The sequence below is a fragment of the Trichosurus vulpecula genome, chromosome 3 (genome assembly GCF_011100635.1).
Source record: "Trichosurus vulpecula isolate mTriVul1 chromosome 3, mTriVul1.pri, whole genome shotgun sequence".
Classification (NCBI taxonomy): domain Eukaryota; kingdom Metazoa; phylum Chordata; class Mammalia; order Diprotodontia; family Phalangeridae; genus Trichosurus; species Trichosurus vulpecula.
In genome coordinates, this window is record NC_050575.1 from 126,897,637 (window position 1) to 126,920,110 (window position 22,474).

The following is a 22,474-nucleotide window of genomic DNA, read 5'->3' on the forward strand; positions in this document are numbered from 1 at the left end:
CAAACTATGTGATCTGAAAGCAATTTCAAAGACCTTACACAACAACTACTTAAATCCATTGGTGAGTTGGGAGAGTAGGATTAGGACAAGAGGAATTCTATCACAAGAGAGATCTAACATGAATTTCTAGTACTATATTCTCTGAAGCTATGGACTTGCATATGGACCAATTAGATGGAGTATTTGTCATCCAAAGACCAGACCAGTTAATTCAGAGCAACTCATCGCTAAAAGTTTGGCCACTGATGATGGTTTTTTTTTGGCCAGAGTAGTTTAGTCTATGGAAGTGTAAAAGGTCTACCTACAATCACCATCAGAAGAACCTATACTAACAAAATCAATGATCCATGAAGCGCATTAAAGAATAGCATCTACTCATATTTGCAGAACGTTTTCAAGTATGTAATGTACTTTCCCAACCATAATCCTGTAAATATAAGCATTATCACAGCCATTCCGACAGACGGAAAAACAGCATCGCTGGAGGTGAAATGACTTGACTAGGCTCACAAGCAACTAAGTGCTGGAGCAAAGAATATACCCAAGGACTCAAAGTACTTTCCTCTCCACCACATTGCAACTCATTATAATCATTCTAAGTTACAATTTATAACAATTAAATATCATAATACTATTACTGCATTACAGTAACAGTAAAATTAATAATAACTGGCACTTTACAAAGCAATCTTGGGAGGGAAGCAGGGTGCACTATTCCCATTTGTCAGATGAGAAAACTGCAGCAATGCAAATAGATGAAGCGATTTTTTCCAGAGTCACAAGGCTCAAATGAAGCCAAGATTCAAATTACAATAGTTGCTTCAATAAACCACCATGCTGCCTCTAATCAATATACTCTGGTACATTGATTAATATCATCTTTGTCTTTTTTCATTCACTGTTGACTTTATTATATAAGAAGTGGACTTACAAAATAGGTTTACCTAACATTCCCCAGAGAGAGACAAGTAAAAGAACTGACCACATTTTATAAATGAAGAATCTGGGTCACAGAGAGGTTAAGTGATATGACAAAAGTTCACGAAGTAAATCTGAAACAAGACTGAGTGACATCGGAATCATCTTCTTTTCTGGACAATTTACATACCTGATAATTTTACCTCTGAAAAACAGGTGTGGCTTAGATAATAAAGGACAGAAGTACCATAGTTCAGTTACAAAGAATTGGTCACTTCAATATGTCAAGTAACAGTGATTGTATCCATGTGCACACAGCCTTCTGCCCCTCTAGTATAAAGGAGCTAATCATCCTACCCTTTCTCCTGTCCCCTCGCCCCTTGCCCTACCCCGCCCCAGCACCAACTCTGCAGCTGGGGAGTTTCTCTCCATTTATCTGTGACAGAGGATGAGATTTGAGAATAGAAGAAACTGAGATCATCTAACCCTTCTCACTGGAAAAGGATACAACTGAGGCCCAGGGAGGGAAAGAATTTTGTTCATGGTCCTCAGACAATAAACACAAAGTTTACTACAGGGGCAATGTTGATACTTTTCAGGTTGGTAGGACCTGGCAAAACTTATGCTCCATGAGCAAAGTCTTTGTACCCAGAGATTTCTCCATGACATAATGAAAACATCAGGGGAGGTATACGTTCTTAAGGCGAAAAAATAATTGACCTTGATGCAGAAGTCTGGAAGTGATTCATTTAAACTACAGTTCAAGGTCATTTGGTCATCTGCAACAGTTTGCCAGTTTTATTAGAAAACATTATTTATGAACATTCTCTCATTTGAATTTAATAATTCATGGCCTGCAGGCTCACAGGGCTCCATTTTGTGGTTTAAGGGCCTCTATAATAAATCATACCTCATCGGCTTTGCTTAAATAGCAGTACAGTGCCATTTTTGTCCTAGCACTAGAGCCAAAAAATTAACACCTTTTTCTAATGTTAACCTTTCCAATATCAAATTAAAGGAATACTTTGATTAAGAGCAAGAGTATTAGTGGGAATTACCTACCATGGTTTGCTAAAATGTTTTAGCTTCTTTTTTTCCGTTCTTTTTCCCTCTTCCTTGTTGTCTTCAATAGACACTGTTTTGTGAGACAGAACTTCCTCATAAGCCTTTCAGTCCCCTGACAGATTGAGTTAATGTGGCAAAGATGCCCCAAGAACTGCTCTCTGGAAAACACCTGAAAGAGGAATAAGAAAAAAAAACTTTTTAAAATGTGAAATAATTACTGTCAAGACAGTGTCTAACTCAACATAATGCCACTAATAAAAGGCAGGAGGTTTTAGGAAAGCAAAATCATAGATTTTTTGTTTTGTTTTTTAAGAAGCTGATACAGTCATGGAAAATGTAAACCTCAGGACCTACATAATATGGTAAAATTCAGTTAAGATATTTATACCTGAAAAGGTAATAATAACAACAGAAGCATATATTTCATTAAGTGCTTAGAAAAGCTTCTGTAACACTTATCTCACAATCAACTTGCAGAGGTAGGCAGTATATTATTCCCATTTTACCAAAAAAGAGATCTCATTAGAGATTTGTCTTACAATTATACAATTTACTTCCTCACATTTTCCTAGAATACTCTGCCTGACCTGCCCTTTGACACCCCCACATCCTGACCTACTTTGTATTATACCACTTGTATACATGTCTTATCTTCCTCCCTGTCCTACACCAATTCCTTGGGAGTAAGGATTCTTTTTTTAAAATTATGTCCCCACAGTCTTGTACATAATAGATGCCTAAATGTTAGTTGAATTTATTTGAATAGAAATCTGTTAGAAATAAACTCAAACATCATTTGAACATATTTATCAAACTTTTACAAAGTGATTTTATCATATAATCATAAGAAGTAGGCGGTGCAAAGATTATCATTCCATTTTCCAGATGAGAAAACTAAGAATTAGGGAACTGGAGTGATTTTCCCAAGATCTAGTCAGTGACCGAACAATGATTTAAACCCACGTCCTCTGACTCCAAGTTCAGGATTCTTCCCATGGCACCAAAGCAATCCTTTCTCCAGATTCACTTATTTATAAACAAGCTAACGTATGTCACATATTTTGGCATCAATGTTCTCATCTATAAAATGGCAAATGCTACTACCACCCTGCCCAGTTTTCTGAGTATGAACCGAATTCAAGGTACTTTCACAGTTCTAAAACCTATATCTGCATAAATCTCTAAGACAATATTCAACTTCCATGAGCTCCCAATGCCACTGTGCTATATCTATTTTGCACAACCTCTACAGGAACCAATTTATTCTACTGTTCAGAAAAATATGTGAACATGTATAGCATCAGCAAAACAATTCTGAAATTATTATATATAATCCATGCAGTTTACAAACAAAGCAAGCCTAGAGAGTCAACACCAAAGTACAACAGGTGTTTCAGCTACAGAGGTAGCAAAGGGAGTAATTAAAACTGTTTATCACCTAACTCAAAACATAAGGGAAAAACTCTTTCCCTTCTATTCCCTACCTCTCCATTGAAAAGATATTCACAAGATAAATATCAAAAACTCAACCAAAAGAAATAGTTGTTCTTTCCTCCAAAGAAAGTCCCACTCCTTTTTTCAGTGGATCTGGGTAAGAAATACAGTTGCACATTTGTGTTCAACTGATAATAGAATTACAACCCACAAGCAAAATTACCCATGTCATTACTCAAATTTTCTGAGTTCAGCAAATTTACCTGAATTATGTCTTCATGAACACTACGTAAGTTTAGTGATGACAAAAGATTCTAATAAATGAAAGCTGTTTCAATTAGTACTCTGATGATAATGAAGATGATATAGTTAACAATGGCAATCTTTCACTAAAGTTTCCCCCCTTTCAAATCCTAGGATCAGCTTCTATGATGGGCACTTCCCTAGGTCAGTTTCCAAATCTGTAAAATGAGATTGGAGTAGATAATTTCTAGGGCACCTTCAAACTGTTTGTTTTAGTATTCAATTTACTGCGATGGAAGCAAAATGATCTAGTGGATAAAGCACTGGACTCAGACTCAGGAAGACCTACTCATAAACCCCACCTCTGACACTTAATAGCTGTTCAAACCTAGGCAAGTCTGTGTCTCAACTGCGTCTGAACTCTGTGTCTTGAGACCTAGGATGTATCTACTAAGACAGAGATTAGTTTTGATTTGATCTGTTGGTACAGGAAGCTCCCATCACACCAAGAGTTCCCGATGCTGATGAAATGACATATCCTTCAATAATTTTAATTTACCAACACATTGTTTAGACTAAATAGCTACTTCCCCAAAAAAACACTATAAACAAATACCCTAGAAAGTATATATCCTCCCTCCCGAAAAAATTAACACAAATAAGAAATGCGTAATGACTGTTACATTTGACCAGAGTCTTGCTGCTTCTTTACAATGACTTTATTTCCATTGCTGTGGTGATATAAAACCCACTGGGGAAAGAAAAAAAAAGAAATGGAAAACAGTACTTAAGTAGTATCCTTCAAAGTAACTATTTATGTTTTATTGTAAGGCTGATTTAGGTATTCCTGTACCTGAATGTCTATCAAGTTTTGTGATCTTGTAACAATTATATGAAAGAGGAAAGGCCTGACATACCCCCAAAAAAAGGTTAAGTATCTAAGTCTCCTAAAAGAGACACAAAACCAGGTATCAAACACTGAAAGAGAAAGTGGTACCTTAGTAAATGGTCTTTAAACAGCACCTTTTATTATCAAAAGATTATCTGTTGCTATTCCATAAAACTGAAGAACTATGTGAAGGGAAATTAAAATCTGGAGACAGAATGGACAATACAGTATTTCTTAATTAGTTAAGTTTACAAGATAAGTTTGGCTGGTAATCTTGTTATGTGACAGCACTGAAGTGGGGGTTGGTGGGAAAGGAAGCTAAGATACCCCAATTTTGTTAATAAAACTTCAGAAATGCTTCTTTTCTCCTTTTAGCAAAATGAGAACCCTTAGCTTGCAAATATGCCTTCAATTCACGAAGCTGGAGCACAAAGAAATGTTTTTCCCACTGCACTACAGAATACTACTTGAAAAAAAAATACACTAGGTCCTTCTGTAATATAATAATTTTATTTCCGGGCCTTTGCCAACACACTCTACTCTCTGACAGCAGCTACCACAGTTGGAAACTGTGTATCTGGGTCAGAAAAGACACTTTGCTTTCTGGAGTTCAGTACCTTCAGCATAAAGTATGAATATTATAATTCCACTCTTTCAGAAACATCCTTTCAAATAACAGACATAAAATTGAGATAAAGTTAAATATTTAGAATATCGAGCAAATTGGTAAAAGAAATAGACTGAAGGTATGGAAATTTTACCTCTAAAAAGGACTATATACTTAGAAGTTTGTCATAGGATCATATGTTTTCATACTGGAGGAGATCTTAAGAATTATTTAGTTTAATCCCTTCATTTTCAGAAGGAGAAAACCCAGAGGAGAAATGACTTGCCCAAGGCCATCCAGGTATTAAGTAGCAGAACTAGTATACGAACTCAGATCTGAGATCATTTACAATTATGTAACCACAGGCAACTCTAATTTAACCTAAGTGTCCCCCTGCAAAAAAGAATGCTGTGAGAAAAGGACTTGGTAGCCTGTAAAACGGTGGCACACACCTGTAATCTCTGCTAATAGGAAAGCTGAGGTAGTGGATCACTTAAGCTCAGGAGTTCTGAGCTGCAGGAGAACAAAGCAAATTGAGTATCCATACCAAGTCCTGCACCACTTCGGGTAGATGCTGACAGCAAGGGCTCACCTGGCTGCCTAAAGAGGGGAAAACAGGCTCAGGTCTAGGAAAAAAAAAGTCAAAGCTTATGTGCCCAGTCATGAGTAGATCAGGCCCATGAGTGGCTATTGCATTTCTATCCTAGATGAGACAGGGAGACCCAGTCTATACATACATACATACATACATACACATACACACACACACACACACACAATAAAACTTAAAGCACTATGAAAATAGACGGCATTATCATTATTACTAAATATACAAAGAATATTTCTGTTTTTAAAAGAAATGGATACTTATATATACCAATCCTTCAAGTCTTACGAGCTGATAGTGTTCATGACTTGGAGAGGCAATGGAATCTGGTGATGATACTCCCCCTATGTGACTGGGCTAGTCCCTAACATACACACCATTCTTTACTAGGTCCATACTGAGTGGAAATCCTTTGAAGTCTAGTAGGATCTGGCACAGTCTTCTAATACCAATGGTCATTTCCAGAGTACAACTTTATGGAGAAAAGAAGCGGACACTTTAGTAAAAACAAAGACTTTTTAAAAATATAACTAATCATCTAAATCACTTCCCAAAGACCTAAGTGATCTTTTTGGTAAATTCAGATTTTCAGTCTCATTCATTTTCTTAAAATAAAAAACTATTCATAATGGATATTTTAAATTGATGTCATGTTCATGATTCTACTCAATTCAACAAATATTTAAGTATCCTGGAAAGGCACTGTGTTAGAATTGGAAATATAAAGAGAAAAATCAAACCATCCCTGTCCTCAAGGTAGCTATATTCTAGTGGAGGGATGCAAAATACATGCAAGTAAAACACAAAATACTTTTTTTTCTTTTGGACAAGACTTGTGACTCCAATGGTGTAGGGAACTCCTGATAAGAAAACTGCCAACAAAGAGTAGCAACTAGTTGTTACAATATATGGTCTTTAGTGCCTACAGAACATGAGAGATGTGACTCAAGGAGGGTCACAGAACCGGTAGAACCCTAATACCAACCCTAAACCTAAATGCGCTCTAACCCTAACCCTTGTACTTTAACCGAAGTATTCCTAACTCTAAAGCCAGGCCTCTACACACTAAGCCACATTGCCTCGCAAATACACAGTATGCGCGTGTAGACAGACAGACAGATAGATAGATAGATAGTCATTTCAAGAGGAAGTAAGCAATAATAATTGAGTAAGATTAGGAAAGGTACCATGTAAGAGATGGCACTTGAGTTCTCTCTACTGAAGGAAGAAGCTGGGGATTTTAAGAGGCAAAGATAAGAAGAGAATACATTACAGACATGGGAGAAACACCTGTTCAAAGACAAAGACTAAGGAAAAGGAGTGTGCCTAATATTTCATTGAAAATATTGAGCCCATTTATGAAGAGTTCTCTCTTCTCATCTCATCTCACATCGGATGTCTTCTACCACTACTTCCTCCTTCACCCATCTCACAGAAGGAAGTGGATTTTCTCCTGGTATAAAACACTCAACATGCACATATGATCCCATCCCATCCCATGTTCTCCAATATATCACCCTCTCTACCATCCCCACTCTCCCACTTATGATCCATCTCTTCCAATCTACTGGCTACTTCCCTACTGCCTACAAACATGCCTGTTTCTCCTCCACCCTCAAAAAGACCACACACTAGCTATGATCCCATATCTTACTCTTTCTGTGGTTAAACTCCTTAAGAAACCTGTATAAAGTACTCTTCCCTTTCAGCATCTTCTTAACTCTCTACAATCTGGCTTACACCATTCAACCAAAACTACTCTCTCCAAAGTTAGTAACAGTCTCTTAATAGCCAGATCTAATGGCTTTTTCTCAATTACTATCCTTCTTGACCTCTGCAGTCTTTGGACATTAAAGATCACCTTAGTCTTCTTAATACTCTCTTCTCTCCAGATTTTCATGTCACTACTTTCTTCTGATTTTCCTCCTACCTATCTGACCATTCCTTTTCAGTTTCCTTTGCCAATATCATCCAGGTCATGCCCACTAACCATGGTGTGTACCACAAGGCTATGTCCTGGGGGCCCTCTTCTCGATTCCTTTTATGTTATTTTACTTGGTGATTTCATGCTGATGATACTCAAAAACTATTTATCAAGTCCTAACACCTCCTTCTTGACTTCCAGTCTCGTATCTCCAATAGCTTAGTGGACATCTCAAACTCAACATGTCTGAAATGGAAATGATTCTCTTACCTTCCCCACTCCCCACCCTTCACCCAAAGAACTCACTTTTTGTTAATTTTCATATTACTGCTAAAGGTACCACTATCTTCCCTAGTCGCTTAGATTCAAAATCCTTGGCACCTCACTTTTTATCTTACCCCTCAATAACCAATCAGTTACATCTCTCGTATATTCTCCTATTTATCTAGGCCTCTTGGCTTTCTTTGAGTCTCAACTAAAATTCCACCTTCTACAATAAGCCTTTCCCAATCCTTACCTCTATTGATTACCTCCAGTTTAACTTATATAGAGAGTGTTTGTACATAGTTGTTTGCATGTTGTCACCATCATTAGACTGTGAGCTCCTTCAGAGAAGGGTCTTTTTTTAAAGGGTAGTGGGGAGAGCGTCTTGCTTGGAATCTCCAGAATGTAGCATAGTGCCTGGCACATAATCAGGCATTTAATGCTTATGAATAATAACAAAATTCATTTGAAAAGTGAAAGGTTTAGAATGTCAAGGGAAATTACTAAAATTATGAAAAAAGGTAGGAAGGAGGACTAGCATTTCTAACTCTGAACTATATTATAAAACAGAAATCAAAACCATCTGATATTGGGTAAAAAATGGAAAAGCAGATTAATAGAACAGACTAGACTTGGGAGAATCAGAAACAACGGAGTTAAAAACTCCCTATTTAATAAAAATTGATGAGGAAACTGGAAAACAGTCTGGCAGAAATTAGGCTTAGACCAACAGCTTACACCATACTCCACATTTTAAATAACACTCAGTCCGGATAGTAGCAGGATGGAAAAACCTAGAATTTAAATGACTCCAGACGTATTTAAACACACTATGTATGGATGCAGAAACATGGGAAAGGGATAAAATCAACAGAAACTATCACCATTTCCTAAGAAATATTAACTATTGTAAATCAATCACAACAGTAAGGAACCCTGGAACAAGCCCAAGCAACAAACTTCCTGAAAATTACAATACACCAAATAGAAGCCAATGACCCCATGACACATGAAGAAATATTCAAACAAATACAAAAGATCTGGGGAAAGGGGAAGGAGTAAAGTATAATAATAAAAAAAAAAATTGACCTTGAAAAGTTTGAGAAAAAAGTTACAAATCAATGGACTACCTAAATGTTATGAACACACACACACATACATACATACACACACACACACACACACACACACAGTCTAGACATTATGCTTAAGAAATTATCAAGGAAAGCTTCAGATGTCTTAGAAACAGAGGATAAAAATGAAATAGGAAGAATACACCAACCACCTTCTGAAAGAAATCCCCAAATGAAAACTCCCAGGAACATTACAGGCAACATCCAGTTTCTAGGTCAAGGAAAAATACTGGAAGTAATTAGAAAGAAAGAATTCAAATACCAAGGAGCCAAAGTTAGAATCGCATATGATTTAGCAGCTTCCACTATAAAGAAATGGAAATCTTGGAATAGGACATCAAAAAAGCAAAGGATGATGTTTACCCACCAAGAATTGCTTAGCTAGCAAAATTGAATATAATCCTACAAGAAAAAAAAAAGGATCTTTAATGAAATACAGGCTTTCCAAAGATTCCTGAAGAAAAGACCAGGGCTATATATAGAAACTGTGAAGTTTAAACACAGGAGTTAAGAGAAACATAAAATGCTAAATATAAGTGAATAAATAAAAAGGATTAAACAAGGATAACCTGCTTACATTTTAATATGGGAATGGGATACCTTTGTCCCCTCTGAAATCCTGTCATCATCATCAGGGATCATGAAAAAAATATGAGACAAGGCCTAGGAGTGGTTCTGGTGAAAGAGAACAGGGGGGCTTGGTGGGGAGGAAAGAAGGGTTAGGGAAAATTATCTCATATAACACTGTGCAAATAGACAGCTACGCAAACAAGGAGGAGCAGGGGTGAGAGAAGCAGCTGACACTTGCACTTCACTCTCATCTGAACTGGTCAAAGAAGGGAAGCATATAGATAGACACTGTTTGGTACTGAAGTACACTTCAAAAGGAGGGAAAGAGGAAAAGGGAGGAAGAGAAATTAGGAGATAGATTTATGGAGGGATTAGTTCTAAGCAAAACAAATCAAGGATATAAAAAAATATTTATAGCTCATTTTGAGGTGGTAAAGAATGGGAATCTGAGGGAGTGTCCATAAACTGGGGACTGGCAGAAGTAATGATACGTAAAGGTGATGGAACACTATCGCACTGTAAGAAATGATAATGGGGATAGTTTTAGAGAAATAAGACTTCTATAAACTGATGTAGAGTAAAGTGAACAGAACCAAGAGAACAATTTATGCAATGACAACAATTTGGAAAACATACACTTTTGAAAGACTCAGTAACTCTGATCAGCATAATCACCAAACACTATTCCCACTTTTAGAGTTTATCTTTTACCCTCTCAGCACATTCTTGATGACGACAATCTATGCATATATTGATGAAAAAAGAATAAGAAAAGAATAACTAGGCTTTTACAAAGAATGTCCTGCAGAAAACCGTATCCTTACAGTCGCCCCTCAAGATAGGAAGAATTGAAATGCTAGATACTGTCCTCCAATAAAGTGTATGACCAATACAAGACTGTTCCATGTTTTACCATCTTTCCTAAATCACTAAGGTGAAACGTTACGGTTTTTTGATTTGTATTACTCTTATCAGTGATTAAGAGAAATCTTTAGGTTAAATGACTACCATTCTTTTGAGAATTGTTCATATCCTTGAACTTCTAATCTATTGGGAAAATGGCTCTTGGTCTACATAGTTGTGTTATAACGTGTTCTGAAAATGCAAATTGTTCCAATGTGATTGATATTCCAATGGGATTAGGAAACATTTTAAGCATAAATGTTAGGGAAAGTGAGAACGCAGAAAAACCACAACACTTAACTCACAAGCTGAGGTCCACTTCAACAAGGAAATGTCAGGTCTTTGTCAAGGTAAATTGCTATCATATACCTACCTACTGCTGCTGTAGGAGCTGTGGGCTAAGTAGGGCTGATATATAGCACTCCCAGACCCTCTCCACCCTCTTCCCCATGGCCTCTTGAAGCTGGGGGGTTGTACCTGCCCAGCTTGCTTCCCCAGGATGCTAAGATGGCAGCAGCTCAAGGCACCCTCCTCACCACTACCACCTCACCACTACTGTTTCTTTCTGGCTGCTTGCAGTATTTTCTCCTTGATCTGGGAGCTCTGGAATTTGGCGACAATATTCCTAGGAGATCTGTGGACTCTTTCAATTTCTATTTTGCCCTCTAGTTCTAGAATATCAGGGCAGTTCTCCTTGATAATTTCTTGAAAGATGATATCTAGGCTCTTTTTTTGATCATGGCTTTCAGGTAGTCCAATAATTTTTAAATTATCTCTCCTGGATCTATTTTCCAGGTCAGTGGTTTTTCTAATGAGCTATGTGACATTGTCTTCCACTTTTACATTTCTTTGGTTCTGTTTTATAATATCTTGATTTCTCATAGTCACTAGCTTCCACTTGCTTCAATATAATTTTGAAGGTAGTATTTTCTTCAGTGGTCTTTTGGACCTCCTTTTCCATTTGGCTAATTCTGCCTTTCAAGGCATTCTTCTCCTCATTGGCTTTTTAGAGCTCTTTTGCCATTTATGTTAGTCTATTTTTTAAGGTGTAGTTTTCTTCAGTATATTTTTCAGTATTTTTTTGGGTCTCCTTTAGCAAGTCATTGACTTGTTTTTCATGGTTTTCTTGCATCCTTCTCATTTCTCTTCCCAATTTTTCCTCTATATCTCTAACTTCCTTTTCCAAATCCTTTTTGAGCTCTTCCATGGCCTGAGACCAGTTCATGTTTTTCTTGGAGGCTTTTGGTGTAGGCTCTTTGACTTTGTTGACTTCTTCTGGCTGTATGTTTTGGTCTTCTTTGTCACCAAAGAAAGATTCCAAAGTCTGAGACTGAATCTGGGTGCGTTTTCACTGCCTGGCCATGTTCCCAGCCAACTTACTTGACCCTTGAGTTTTTCAGCGGGCTATGACTGCTTGTAGAGTAAAGAATACTTTGTTCCAAGCTTGAGGGGATGCACTGTTGTTTTCAGAGCTATTACAGCCAGCTCTGCCACACCAGCACTCCTCCTTCCCCAGGAACCCCCAACCCGGACTGGACTCATATCTTCAGCAGGCTCTGTACTCCAGGTCTGATCCACTGCTTAATTCCTCCCACCAGGTAGGCCTGGGGCCAGAAGCAACTGCAGCTGTAGTTCTGTAGCCCCCCCACCTCCACTGCCCCTGGCGCGAACTCTATCACCCTGTCCCCAGCAGCTTTTCCCACTAACCTCTGTTGTCTTTGGTGTTTGTGGGTTGAGAAGTCTGGCAACTGCCACAGCTCACTGATTCAGGGCACTAGGGCACGCTCCACCCGGCCCACGCTGGGCTCTGCTCCGCTCCACTCCCAGCTCCATGGGTGATAGACCTCACCCAGCAACCATCCAGGCTGTCCTGGGCTGAAGCCCTGCTTCCCTCTGCTATTTTGTGGGTTCTGCAGTTCTAGAATTGGTTCAGAGCCATTTTTTATAGGTTTTTAGAGGGACTTGGCAGGGAGCTCACGCTAGTCCCTGCTTTCCAGCTGCCATCTTGGCTCCGCCTACTTTGACTTTTTATCAGATATTTCATGCAAAGGTTTTTTCCCCCTCAAGTAACAGTCCCCTCTGTTACCCTAGCTACATTTTGCTCATCCAAAATCTTTTTGGAAATCTTATGCAACTGAAATTGCTAATTTCATCTCTTACCATCACATCTATTCCTTCTTTGACTAAGCATTCTTCTCCTAGCAACCAGTTGTAAAAGATACATCCCTGTTTTTCTCTATGTATTTTTTTTTTAATGTGAGCTTTTATATTTGGGTCATAATTCCATTTGGAACTATCAAAGCAGGAAGTTTCCCTTAAAGTTTGTAATTCATTAAACATTAGACTACTGAGTTTGTTTCTGATTCTTGCTTATCCCAACAATTCCACCACTGATCAACTTTTCTATTTTTTAACTAGTACCAAGTAGTTTTGACAATTGCTGGTCTGTAATTGAGGTCTGTAAGTGCTATTCACTCAAAGTGCTTTGCATCCCATTCACCTGCCCATCCTGACCATTTTACCATTTAACATGCTGCTATCCTGCCTCTTGCCACCTAGAACAATACATCTGGAATAGACTCGAAATCAGTCAATAAACATTAAGACCTGCTATGTGTCAGCCACTGGGCTTATGCTAAAATTACCAGAAAAATACCTCCAAAATCAATACAATTACACATCTTTGGAAAAGAGATATCAATTTATCCCACCAAGGATCATCTAATCATCCTTGTAATACTCTGTACAATTCCCTTTCCAAGCTACCACTCCCTCCCATAGTAAAGTTATCCCCCACCCATTAGAATGTAAACTCCTTGAGGACAGACTTATCACTTTGTATGCTCAGACCTTAGCAGAGTGTCTAGCTGCTCTAGCATATAGTAGGCATTTAAGATTTTTTCATTCATTCCCTTATTTTTTAAAATTATTATTTCCCCTAAGAGTCTAGATCTTTTGTTCCTCCAAATGAATTCTATTTTTTAAAAAAATCTAGTTCTAAAAATCTTTTGTTAATTTGATTGGTATATACCAAGTCTAATCTGTAAATTAACTGAACCAATATCACTATTCTCACCTATGCTGGCACGACCCAACTATGAGCAATGAATATATCTTTAATTATTTAAGTTGTCCTTATTACAATCAAGTATTTTGTAAGTGTTTATGTAATTTCTAAACGTGCCCAAGTACTATATTCATTTTTGTATTTCTTTCAAATAGGATTCTTCTAACTACTATTTACATCTGGCTTCTGTTCTTGACATATAGAAATAGTGATAGTTTATTTAGTTATATACTACTACCTTACTTGAGCTATTCAGTGGATAAAAATGTCTGTTGTCCAGAATATGATATGCAACTAGACAGAAGGCTTATATAGCCAATCTACCAGTACACTTACCTTAAGGCACCAAAAATAGAGAATAAACTGGATCCAGAATTATATAGGAGGAAGAGAGTAACCTGGAATAGATCTGGAAAACTCTGCAGTGCTTTTAATGAGTCATTATCATATTTGAGACAAAAGTCCACCTTTTCAGTACCAATATTGTTCCTATGAGGCTATATGTTTTACAAATCACATAATACCACAGTTTCTGAAGAATTAAAGTCTCAGTTTATACAAAGGGTAAGGTAGAGACAAACATGCTAGGCACAAATAAACCATGTTACTAACAATGTACTGCAGATCAGAAGCAGTATAAAACATTATAGATACCCCCACCTCAAGGATAAAATATTAAAAGCAACAAGAAAAAAATCAATTTAAATATGATGGTGCCACAATTAGAATCACACAAGACCTAGTAGCAAAGACCCTAAAGAACCACAGGTCTTGGAACACTATATATCAAAGAGCAAAAGAACTGGGGCTCTGGCTGAAAATATCATACCCAGCAAAGTTAAGCATAATCCTGAATGAAAAAAAATGGACATGTGATCAACTGTCAGACTTTCAAGACTTTGTTAAAAAAAAAAAACCTGAATTTCATAGAAGATTTGGCATACAAGAGCCAAGAGAAACATAAGGTATATAATGAAGACTGATTACAAGAGATTCAGTAAGGACAGACCATTTTTTTATATATGTAAAATGTATATATGTCTAAGATTGTCATTAGTAATTGGGTAGTTCATAAGAAAGATTGGGGTAGACCCGAGTATGATATGAAACCATTTAGGAACAACTAAAAAGAGTAATTATTTTATACAAATGAGATGCAAGAAGAAGAATCGACCCAGGAATTAGAAGGGAGGAAGGCTTGTAGCTCTGGTAATGTACTTTCATCAGGAATGGGTTTAAGAGGGAACAATACATATCTATTTAGAAGGGCATAAATATCTTCTAAATTCAGAAGAAATAAAACAGTAAGGGGATAGGGACAGGGGAGAGGACAAGGGCCCTCCAGAGAAGAGGGTGAGGGAATGGGTTAAAGAGGAGTATAGAAGGGTGCTGAGATCAATGGGAATGGGAGGATAGGGGTGGGAAATTATCTGGTTCAATCCCTCATTTTACATATGAGGAAATTGAGACAGAAGGGGGAAGTACTTTGCTCTAAGGTTACACAGAAGTATTAAGAAACAGAAATGAGATTTGTTCTGACTCCACATTCAGTGTTCTTTCAGTTGCATCACTCATATTTGAAATACTTCAAATACCTGTGGTTTTATCAGTATGAACTCCCTTGTCAGTAATTCCAGTTAGAATCCACTTCACTTATTAGATGGTCTTCAAGAGTTGCTGTGACCCCTAAATTTGCTATCCTGGTGACTAACCTGGTGATCAACTCTCACTTAGCTAGGCTGGACCTTACACATACATCTCCAATCCATTATTGGTCTCACACTCAAAAGCTTTTCCACCTTAGTAAAACCTTGCAAAGATTGTTCTTGAGAGCCCATGGTTATCTCCATAGTGAGGTATCAAAGTCGGACTTTGGTGTTACTTCTTATGCACAAGGCAAACTTTATATTTCCAACATAATTGTTGCAGTGAAAGAGTTTGAAGTGACCTTATAGTTTATCTATTACAATTGCTACCAAACCATGGATATCTAAGTCATAGTATATTGAAACTAGAAGAGTCTGTCTGTAAAATATCTTCCTTCATGCTCTTTCTTTGCTGAAGAGAAAACTGAGGCTCTAAGACTTATCTGCCTCAGGTAATAGACCTCAGTGTAACATCTGGGAGAAAATTAATGCCTAAACGCCAAACTAAGAATTCTTCAAATATGCTAATAGAATCATAACCAGAAGGGACCTTTGTTGTTGTTTAGTCGTTTCAGTTGTGTCTGACTCTTTGTGATCCCATTGGGGGTTTTCTTGGCAAAGATGCTGGAGTGGTTTGCTGTTTCCTTCTCCAGCTCATTTCTGCAGATCAGTGTAATGGCAAGCAAAGTATGACTTTTCACTGTTTTTTCTTTGGAGTGCTTCTTAGCACTAAGGCAACCAAGAACCATGAGAAAGAAGAAACAAAACCAAAAAAGAAGGAAAAAAAAGAGCAAATAAAGTTTGCCTCAATCTGCATTCAGACTCCATAATTCTTTCTCTGGATGTGCATAGCTTTTTTCCATCATGAGTCTTTTGGAGCTGTCTTTGAACCTTGCATTGATGAGAGGAGCCAAGTCTATCAAAGTTAGTCCTTACAGATACCATGTGTCTGTAATTGTGTATAATGATCTTCTCCTGGTTCTGCTCCCCTCACTCAGCATCAGATCATGTAAGTCTTTCCAAGTTATAATGAAATCCACCTGCTCCTCGTTTCTTATAGCACAGTAGTATTCCATTATATTCATATACCACAATTTGTTTATCCATTCCCCAATTGATGGGCATCCCCTTGATTTCCAATTCTTTGCCACCACAAAAAGAACTACTATAAATATTTTTGTGCATACGGGTCCATTTCCCACTTGTATTATCTCTTTGGGATACAGCCCTAGAAGTGGTATTGCTGGGTCAAAGGGTATTCACATTTTTATAGTCCTTTGGGCATAATTATGTATAACTGCTCTCCAGAATGGCTAGATCTGTTCACAGCTCCACCAACAATGTAACAATGTTTCAATTTTCCCACATCCTATCCAGCATTTATCTTTTTCCTGTTTCGTCATGTTAGCCAACCTAAGAAGAGACATGTGGTACCTAAGAGTTGTTTTGATTTGCATTTCTCTAATCAATAGTGATTTGGAGCATTTTGCATATGCCTATAGATATCTTTAATTTCTTTCTGAAAACTGCCTGTTCATATCCTTTGACCATTTCTCAATTGGGAAATGACTTGTATTCCTATAAATTTGGCTCAGTTCCTTGTATATTTTAGAGATGAAGCCTTTATCAGAGACACTGGTTGTAAAGATTCTTTCCCAGTTTTCTGCTTTCCTCCTAATCTTAGTTGCATTGGCTTTGTTTGTACATAAACTTTTCAGTTAACATAATCAAGATGATGCATTTTGCATTTTGTTATGCTTTCTATCTCTTGCTGGGTAATGTATTCTTCCCTTTCCCATAAATCTGACAGGTAAACTGTTCCTTGCTCTCCCAAATTGCTTATCAGCCTTTATTCCTAAATCATGAATACATTTTTACTTTATTTTGGTATATGGAATAAGATAATTGGTCTATGCCCATATTCTGCCATACTATTTTCCAATTTTCCCAGCAGTTTTTGTGAAATAGTGAATTCATAACCCAGAAGCTGAATTCTTTGGGTTTGTCAACGATTAGATTGCTATAGTCATTGACCACTGCGTCTTGTGTACCTAACCTATTCCACCGATCCACCACTCTGTTTCTTAGATACTACCAAGTAGTTTTGATGACTGCTGCTTCATAATACAGTTTAATATCTGGTATGGCTAGGCTCCCTTCCCCATCATTTCTTTTCATTAATTCCCTTGATATTCTGGACGTTTTGTTCTTCCAGATAAATTCTGTTATTATTTTATCCAGCTCCGTAAAATAATTTTTGGTAGTTTGATTGGTATGGCACTGAATAAGTAAATTAATTTAGGCAAAATTGTCATTTTTATTATATTAGCTTGGCCTAGCCACAAGCAATTGATGTTTTTCCATTTAATTAGACATGACTTTATTTGTGTGAAAAGTGTTTTGTAATTGCATTCATATAGGTCCTGGGTTTGTCTTGGCAGGTAGACTCCCAAATGTTTTACAATATCTATAGTAACTTTAACTGGAATTTCTCTATCTCTTGCTGTTGGGCTTTGTTAGGAATATATAGGAATGCTGAGGATTTATGTGGGTTTGGGTTGCAGATTATGTAATGAAGCTGGTGTGGTTGCATGATTTGTTGTGGTGGAATTGTCTCAAAAAATTCAGTCACACCACCTCTAATCCAAGTACAAGCATTTATTGAGACTGACACCTCTCATGAAGCAGGCTAAGTTTAAGAGGTACCAGCAACTTTAATGAAAGCAAGACAGATTTTACAGGGTAAAGATGCAATTACATAACAGAAATTAAGAACATTAAAAAGGCAGGAAGGGTGTGTTAAGGGATTAGGTAATAGGGGAGGGGCCCCAGCCTCATTAGAACTATGCATTTTATTACCCACAATATATACAGAAAAACCCACTGAAGCAGGGGGAGGTATGTATGATAATGATATTATAATAAGCTTCTCTATGTCCTAAGTTCACCTACAGGACTGCTTTTGCCATTACTGCAGAGGTGCCAACTTAGGGAAAGTCCCTTCTATTGTTTTGGGGTCTACATCATCTTGGTGATGCTGCTTTCTGATTGTTTGACTATTGTGGTCCTGTCTGAGACGAGATGCATGTGGTTATGGTTGAATGCAGGGACACACCTGCTGTTTCTGTGGAAAATATGAAGAATGAGTCTGGAGGCAGAGGCTGGGATCCCATTACATGGACACGCCTACTGTTCCTGTGAGAAATATAAGTTCACGAACACACTGCTGTTCTAGTGAACAGTGAGGCTTATATGAAGAAGTATGGATAGTGAATCGAGGGCAGGAGGGGGCAGTGGCTAGATAGTGGCAGTGGGGCTGCTGTTCAGTGGAACCTATGATTGAGTCTGGGGGCCTGTGGTATGGTTCAACCTAGATTGTGTGGTTAAATCAGGACATGCCTACTGTTCAGTGGAGCCCAAAAGGAAGTTGGAATATTGGAGCTAGGGGCAGCTTTATTAGGATTCCATTAAAGCTAGAGATAAGTATTTGGGCATTTAATTGAGCAAAATAACTCCTTACAGTTGCTTTAATTTCATCTTTGTTACTAGTATATTCACAATTTTCATTTTTGATACTAGTAATTTGGTTTTCTCTCTTTTTTCGAATCATATCGAACAACTGCTTGTCTATTTTATTGGTTTTTTCACAATACCAACTTCTACATTATTTTTTTCCTACACTTAATTTTATTAATTTCACCTTTAATTTTTAGGATTTCCAAATTAGTTTTTAATTGATTATTTTAAATTTGTTTTTCTAGGTTTTTTTTTGGTTGAATCTTCAATTCCTTAGTCTGCTCTTTCTCTATTTTATTGATATAAGCACTTAGAGATAAAATTTTCCTCTGATTACTGCTTTTGCTGTATCCCCTAAGTTTTGATATGTTGTCACATTATTATCATTTTCTTTAATGAAATTACTAATTGTTTTAAGTTTTATTCTTTAACTCACTGATTCCTTAAGATTAGGTTGTTTAGTCTCCAATTAGTTTTTTTTCTGTTTCCATGGTGACTGTATCGAAAATAATTTTTAAGGCATTTACTATTTCTGCTTTTACCTATAAAATGTTTATGCCCTAATATATGGTCAATCTTTGTAAAGATACCATGTACTGCTGAGAAAAAAGTGTATTCTTTTCTAATTCAATTCTGTCCAGACATCAATCATATCTAGTTTATCTAAAATTCCACTCACTTCTTTGACTTTTTTATTATTTATTTTTTGGTTAGATTTATCTCGTTCTGAGAGGAGAAGATTAAAGTTCCCCATTATCATAGTACTAACATTTATTTCCACCTATAATTCATTTAACTTTTCTTTTAAAAATTTAGATGCTATACTATGATACATATAGGTTTAGTACTGATATTATTTATCTATGGTACCTTTTATCATAATGGAATTTCCTGTTTGTCTCTTTTAATTAAATCTATTTTAGCTTTAACTTTGTCTGAGATCACGATTGCTACCCCTGCTTTTTTTTGCATAGGCTGACGACGCATAATAAATTCTACTCCAGCTCCTTATTTTAAGTCTGTATGTATCTCTCATTTTTAAATGTGTTTCTTAAGAGTAAGCAGCGTAATTTCAGATTTTGATTTTTAATTTATTCTGCTAATCATTTCCCATTTTATGGGTGAGCTCATCCCATTCACATTCAAAGTTAAAACTGCCATTTCTGTATTTCCCTCCATCCTCTTTTTCTTCACTATTGTCCTTCTCAGCCTTTTTACCCTATCCCTCCTCTAGTTAGTGGTTTTTCTAATGAGATATTTCACATTGTCTTCCATTTTTTCATTCCTTTGGTTCTGTTTTATAATACCTTGATTTCTCATAGTCACTAGCTTCCACTTGCTCCAATATAATTTTGAAGGTAGTATTTTCTTCAGTGGTCTTTTGGACCTCCTTTTCCACTTGGCTAATTCTGCCTTTCAAGGCATTCTTCTCCTCATTGGCTTTTTAGAGCTCTTTTGCCATTTAAGTCAGTCTATTTTTTAAGGTGTAGTTTTCTTCAGTATATTTTTCAGTATTTTTTTAGGTCTCCTTTAGCAAGTCATTGATTTGTTTTTCATGGTTTTCTTGTATCACTCATTTCACTTCCCAATTTTTCCTCTACTTCTCTAACTTGCTTTTCCAAATCCTTTTGAGCTCTTCCATGGCCTGAGACCAGTTCATGTTTTTCTTGGAGGCTTTTGGTGTAGGCTCTTTGACTTTTTTGACTTCTTCTGACTGCATGTTTTGGTCTTTGTCACCAAAAAAGGAATCTAGAGTTTGAGTTTGAGTTCGAGTCTGAGTCTCAGTCTGAGTTCCTTTTCGCTGCCTGTTCATGTTCCCAGCCAACTACTTGACCTTTGAGCTTTTTGTCAGCATATGACTGCTTGTAGAGTAGAGAGTACTTTGTCCCAAGCTTTTGATCCAAGCACTGCTGTTTTCAAAGCTACTTCTACTCCACTGTCACCCCAGGCTCTGTCACAGCAGCGCTCCTCCTCCCCCAAGAGCCGCCAACCAGGACTGCAATTCAGATCCAAGCAGGGCACAGCAAGAAAATCTGCCTTTGTGCCCACAAAGTGCTCCTTACATTCCCACTCTGATCTACTGCTAGATTCCTCCCACCACGTGAGCCAGGGACTCAAGAAGCCGCTGATGCTGGCGCTCTGGAGGCAGCCTCAGCAGCTTCCTGCTGCTGCTACCGCCACCACTGCACGACCACCTCCACCCCCAGAGCTGGCAGCTGGACCGCTCTGAACTCAATCCCTCAGTTTCCCACTAACCTGCTCTTTGGCGTTTGTGGGTTGAGAAGTCTGGTAACTGCCACAGCTCACTTTTTCATGGCCCCAAGGCCTCTTCTGGATGGCTGACTCCGGGTCTGGTCTGTCCTGGCCGGTCCATGCTGGGCTGCCCTCCACTCTCTGCACCATGCGATAGAACCTTTCCCAGCAACCATCCAGGGTCTCCTGGGCTAGAAATCTGCTTCCCTCTCTGCTATTTCGTGAGTTCCACAGCTCTAGAATTTGTTCAGAGCCATTTTTTACAGGTGTTTGGAGGGATTTGGGAGGGGTGGGGCGGGGGGGGGGGGGAGCTTAAGCAAGTCCCTGCTTTCCTGTCGCCATCTTGGCTCTGCCCCACCTCAGTACTGATGACAATCTTAAGAATATTGATAACATTTTCACATATGAAATGTAGACATTTTGAAGTCTTTGATGTTTACATTTATATTTCTCCTGGATCTCATGTCAAATTTTCCATTAATTTCTAGTCTTTTTCTGACAGATGCCTGAATGTCTGTCAATTCATTGAATATCTTTTTCATTAAGACTACACCTAAATTTGCTGGGTAAATTATTTTGCCTGCAACCCCAGCTAAATTTCTCTTCAAAATACAGTGTTCCAAGACCTATGGTCTTTTAGGGTAACAGCTGCTAGGTATTGTATAATTCTGTTGCTCCACAATGATATTCCTGTAGGTTTTCATCCTGGGATCTCTTTTAGGTAGTGATGGGTGGAATTTTTTTTTCTATTTCTATTTTACTCTCTTGTTCTAGAACTTCAGGGTAATTTTCCTTAATTATTTATTGTAATATTGTATCAAGATTCTTTTTTGGATTATAACTTTCAAGTAGTCCATTAATTCTTATATCATCTCTTCTCAATGTCTTCCAGATCAGTTGTTTTTCTAACGAGATATTTCACATTCTCTTCTTTTTTTTGATTATGTCTTATTACATCATTTACTTCCCCTGGCCCAATTCTAGTTTTCAAGATCTTTTCTTCCTTAAGAGTCTGGATCTCTTTTTCCGGTTGGTTGACTTTCTTTTCATAATTTTCTTGGATTGCTCTTTTTCTCTTCTAATTTTCCCTCAATCCTTCTTATTTAATTTTTAAAGTCCTTTTTAACTTCTTCCAAAAATTGGGCTTGTGATCATTTGACATTGCTCTTTGGGGTAGGAATGGCTTTTTTCTACTTCAGTATCTTCCTCTGAATATAAACCCAGATCTTCTCTAGTCCCAGAGTAGCTGTCTATGGTGGGGTTCTTTCTCCTTTGCTTACTCATTTTTATTTTCTTTTTAGCAGCTTATTATTATAAATCAGCTATAGTCCCACGGTGTGGGGAATGGTATTCCGAGCCTCAGGTCTTTCTTATTGTTATCCACACTCCAACACCAAATCCAACATTCAATCCCTGACAACACGTTGCTTTTGTT

At 37.5% G+C, this 22,474-nt stretch overlaps 1 protein-coding gene across 4 annotated transcripts in view; it reads right to left on the bottom strand.

Annotated features, from left to right (window-relative positions):
• Positions 1-22,474, bottom strand: part of LOC118844204 (spermatid perinuclear RNA binding protein) — a 140,679-nt gene that overhangs the window by 53,553 nt on the left and 64,652 nt on the right. For all 4 annotated transcript variants that reach the window (XM_036752044.1, XM_036752046.1, XM_036752045.1 and 1 more), the window contains exon 2: positions 1,981-2,152. In XM_036752044.1, coding sequence (XP_036607939.1) covers positions 1,981-1,983 — 3 coding nt within the window. In that variant the 5' untranslated portion in view covers positions 1,984-2,152. The remainder of the gene's footprint in view (positions 1-1,980; positions 2,153-22,474) is intronic.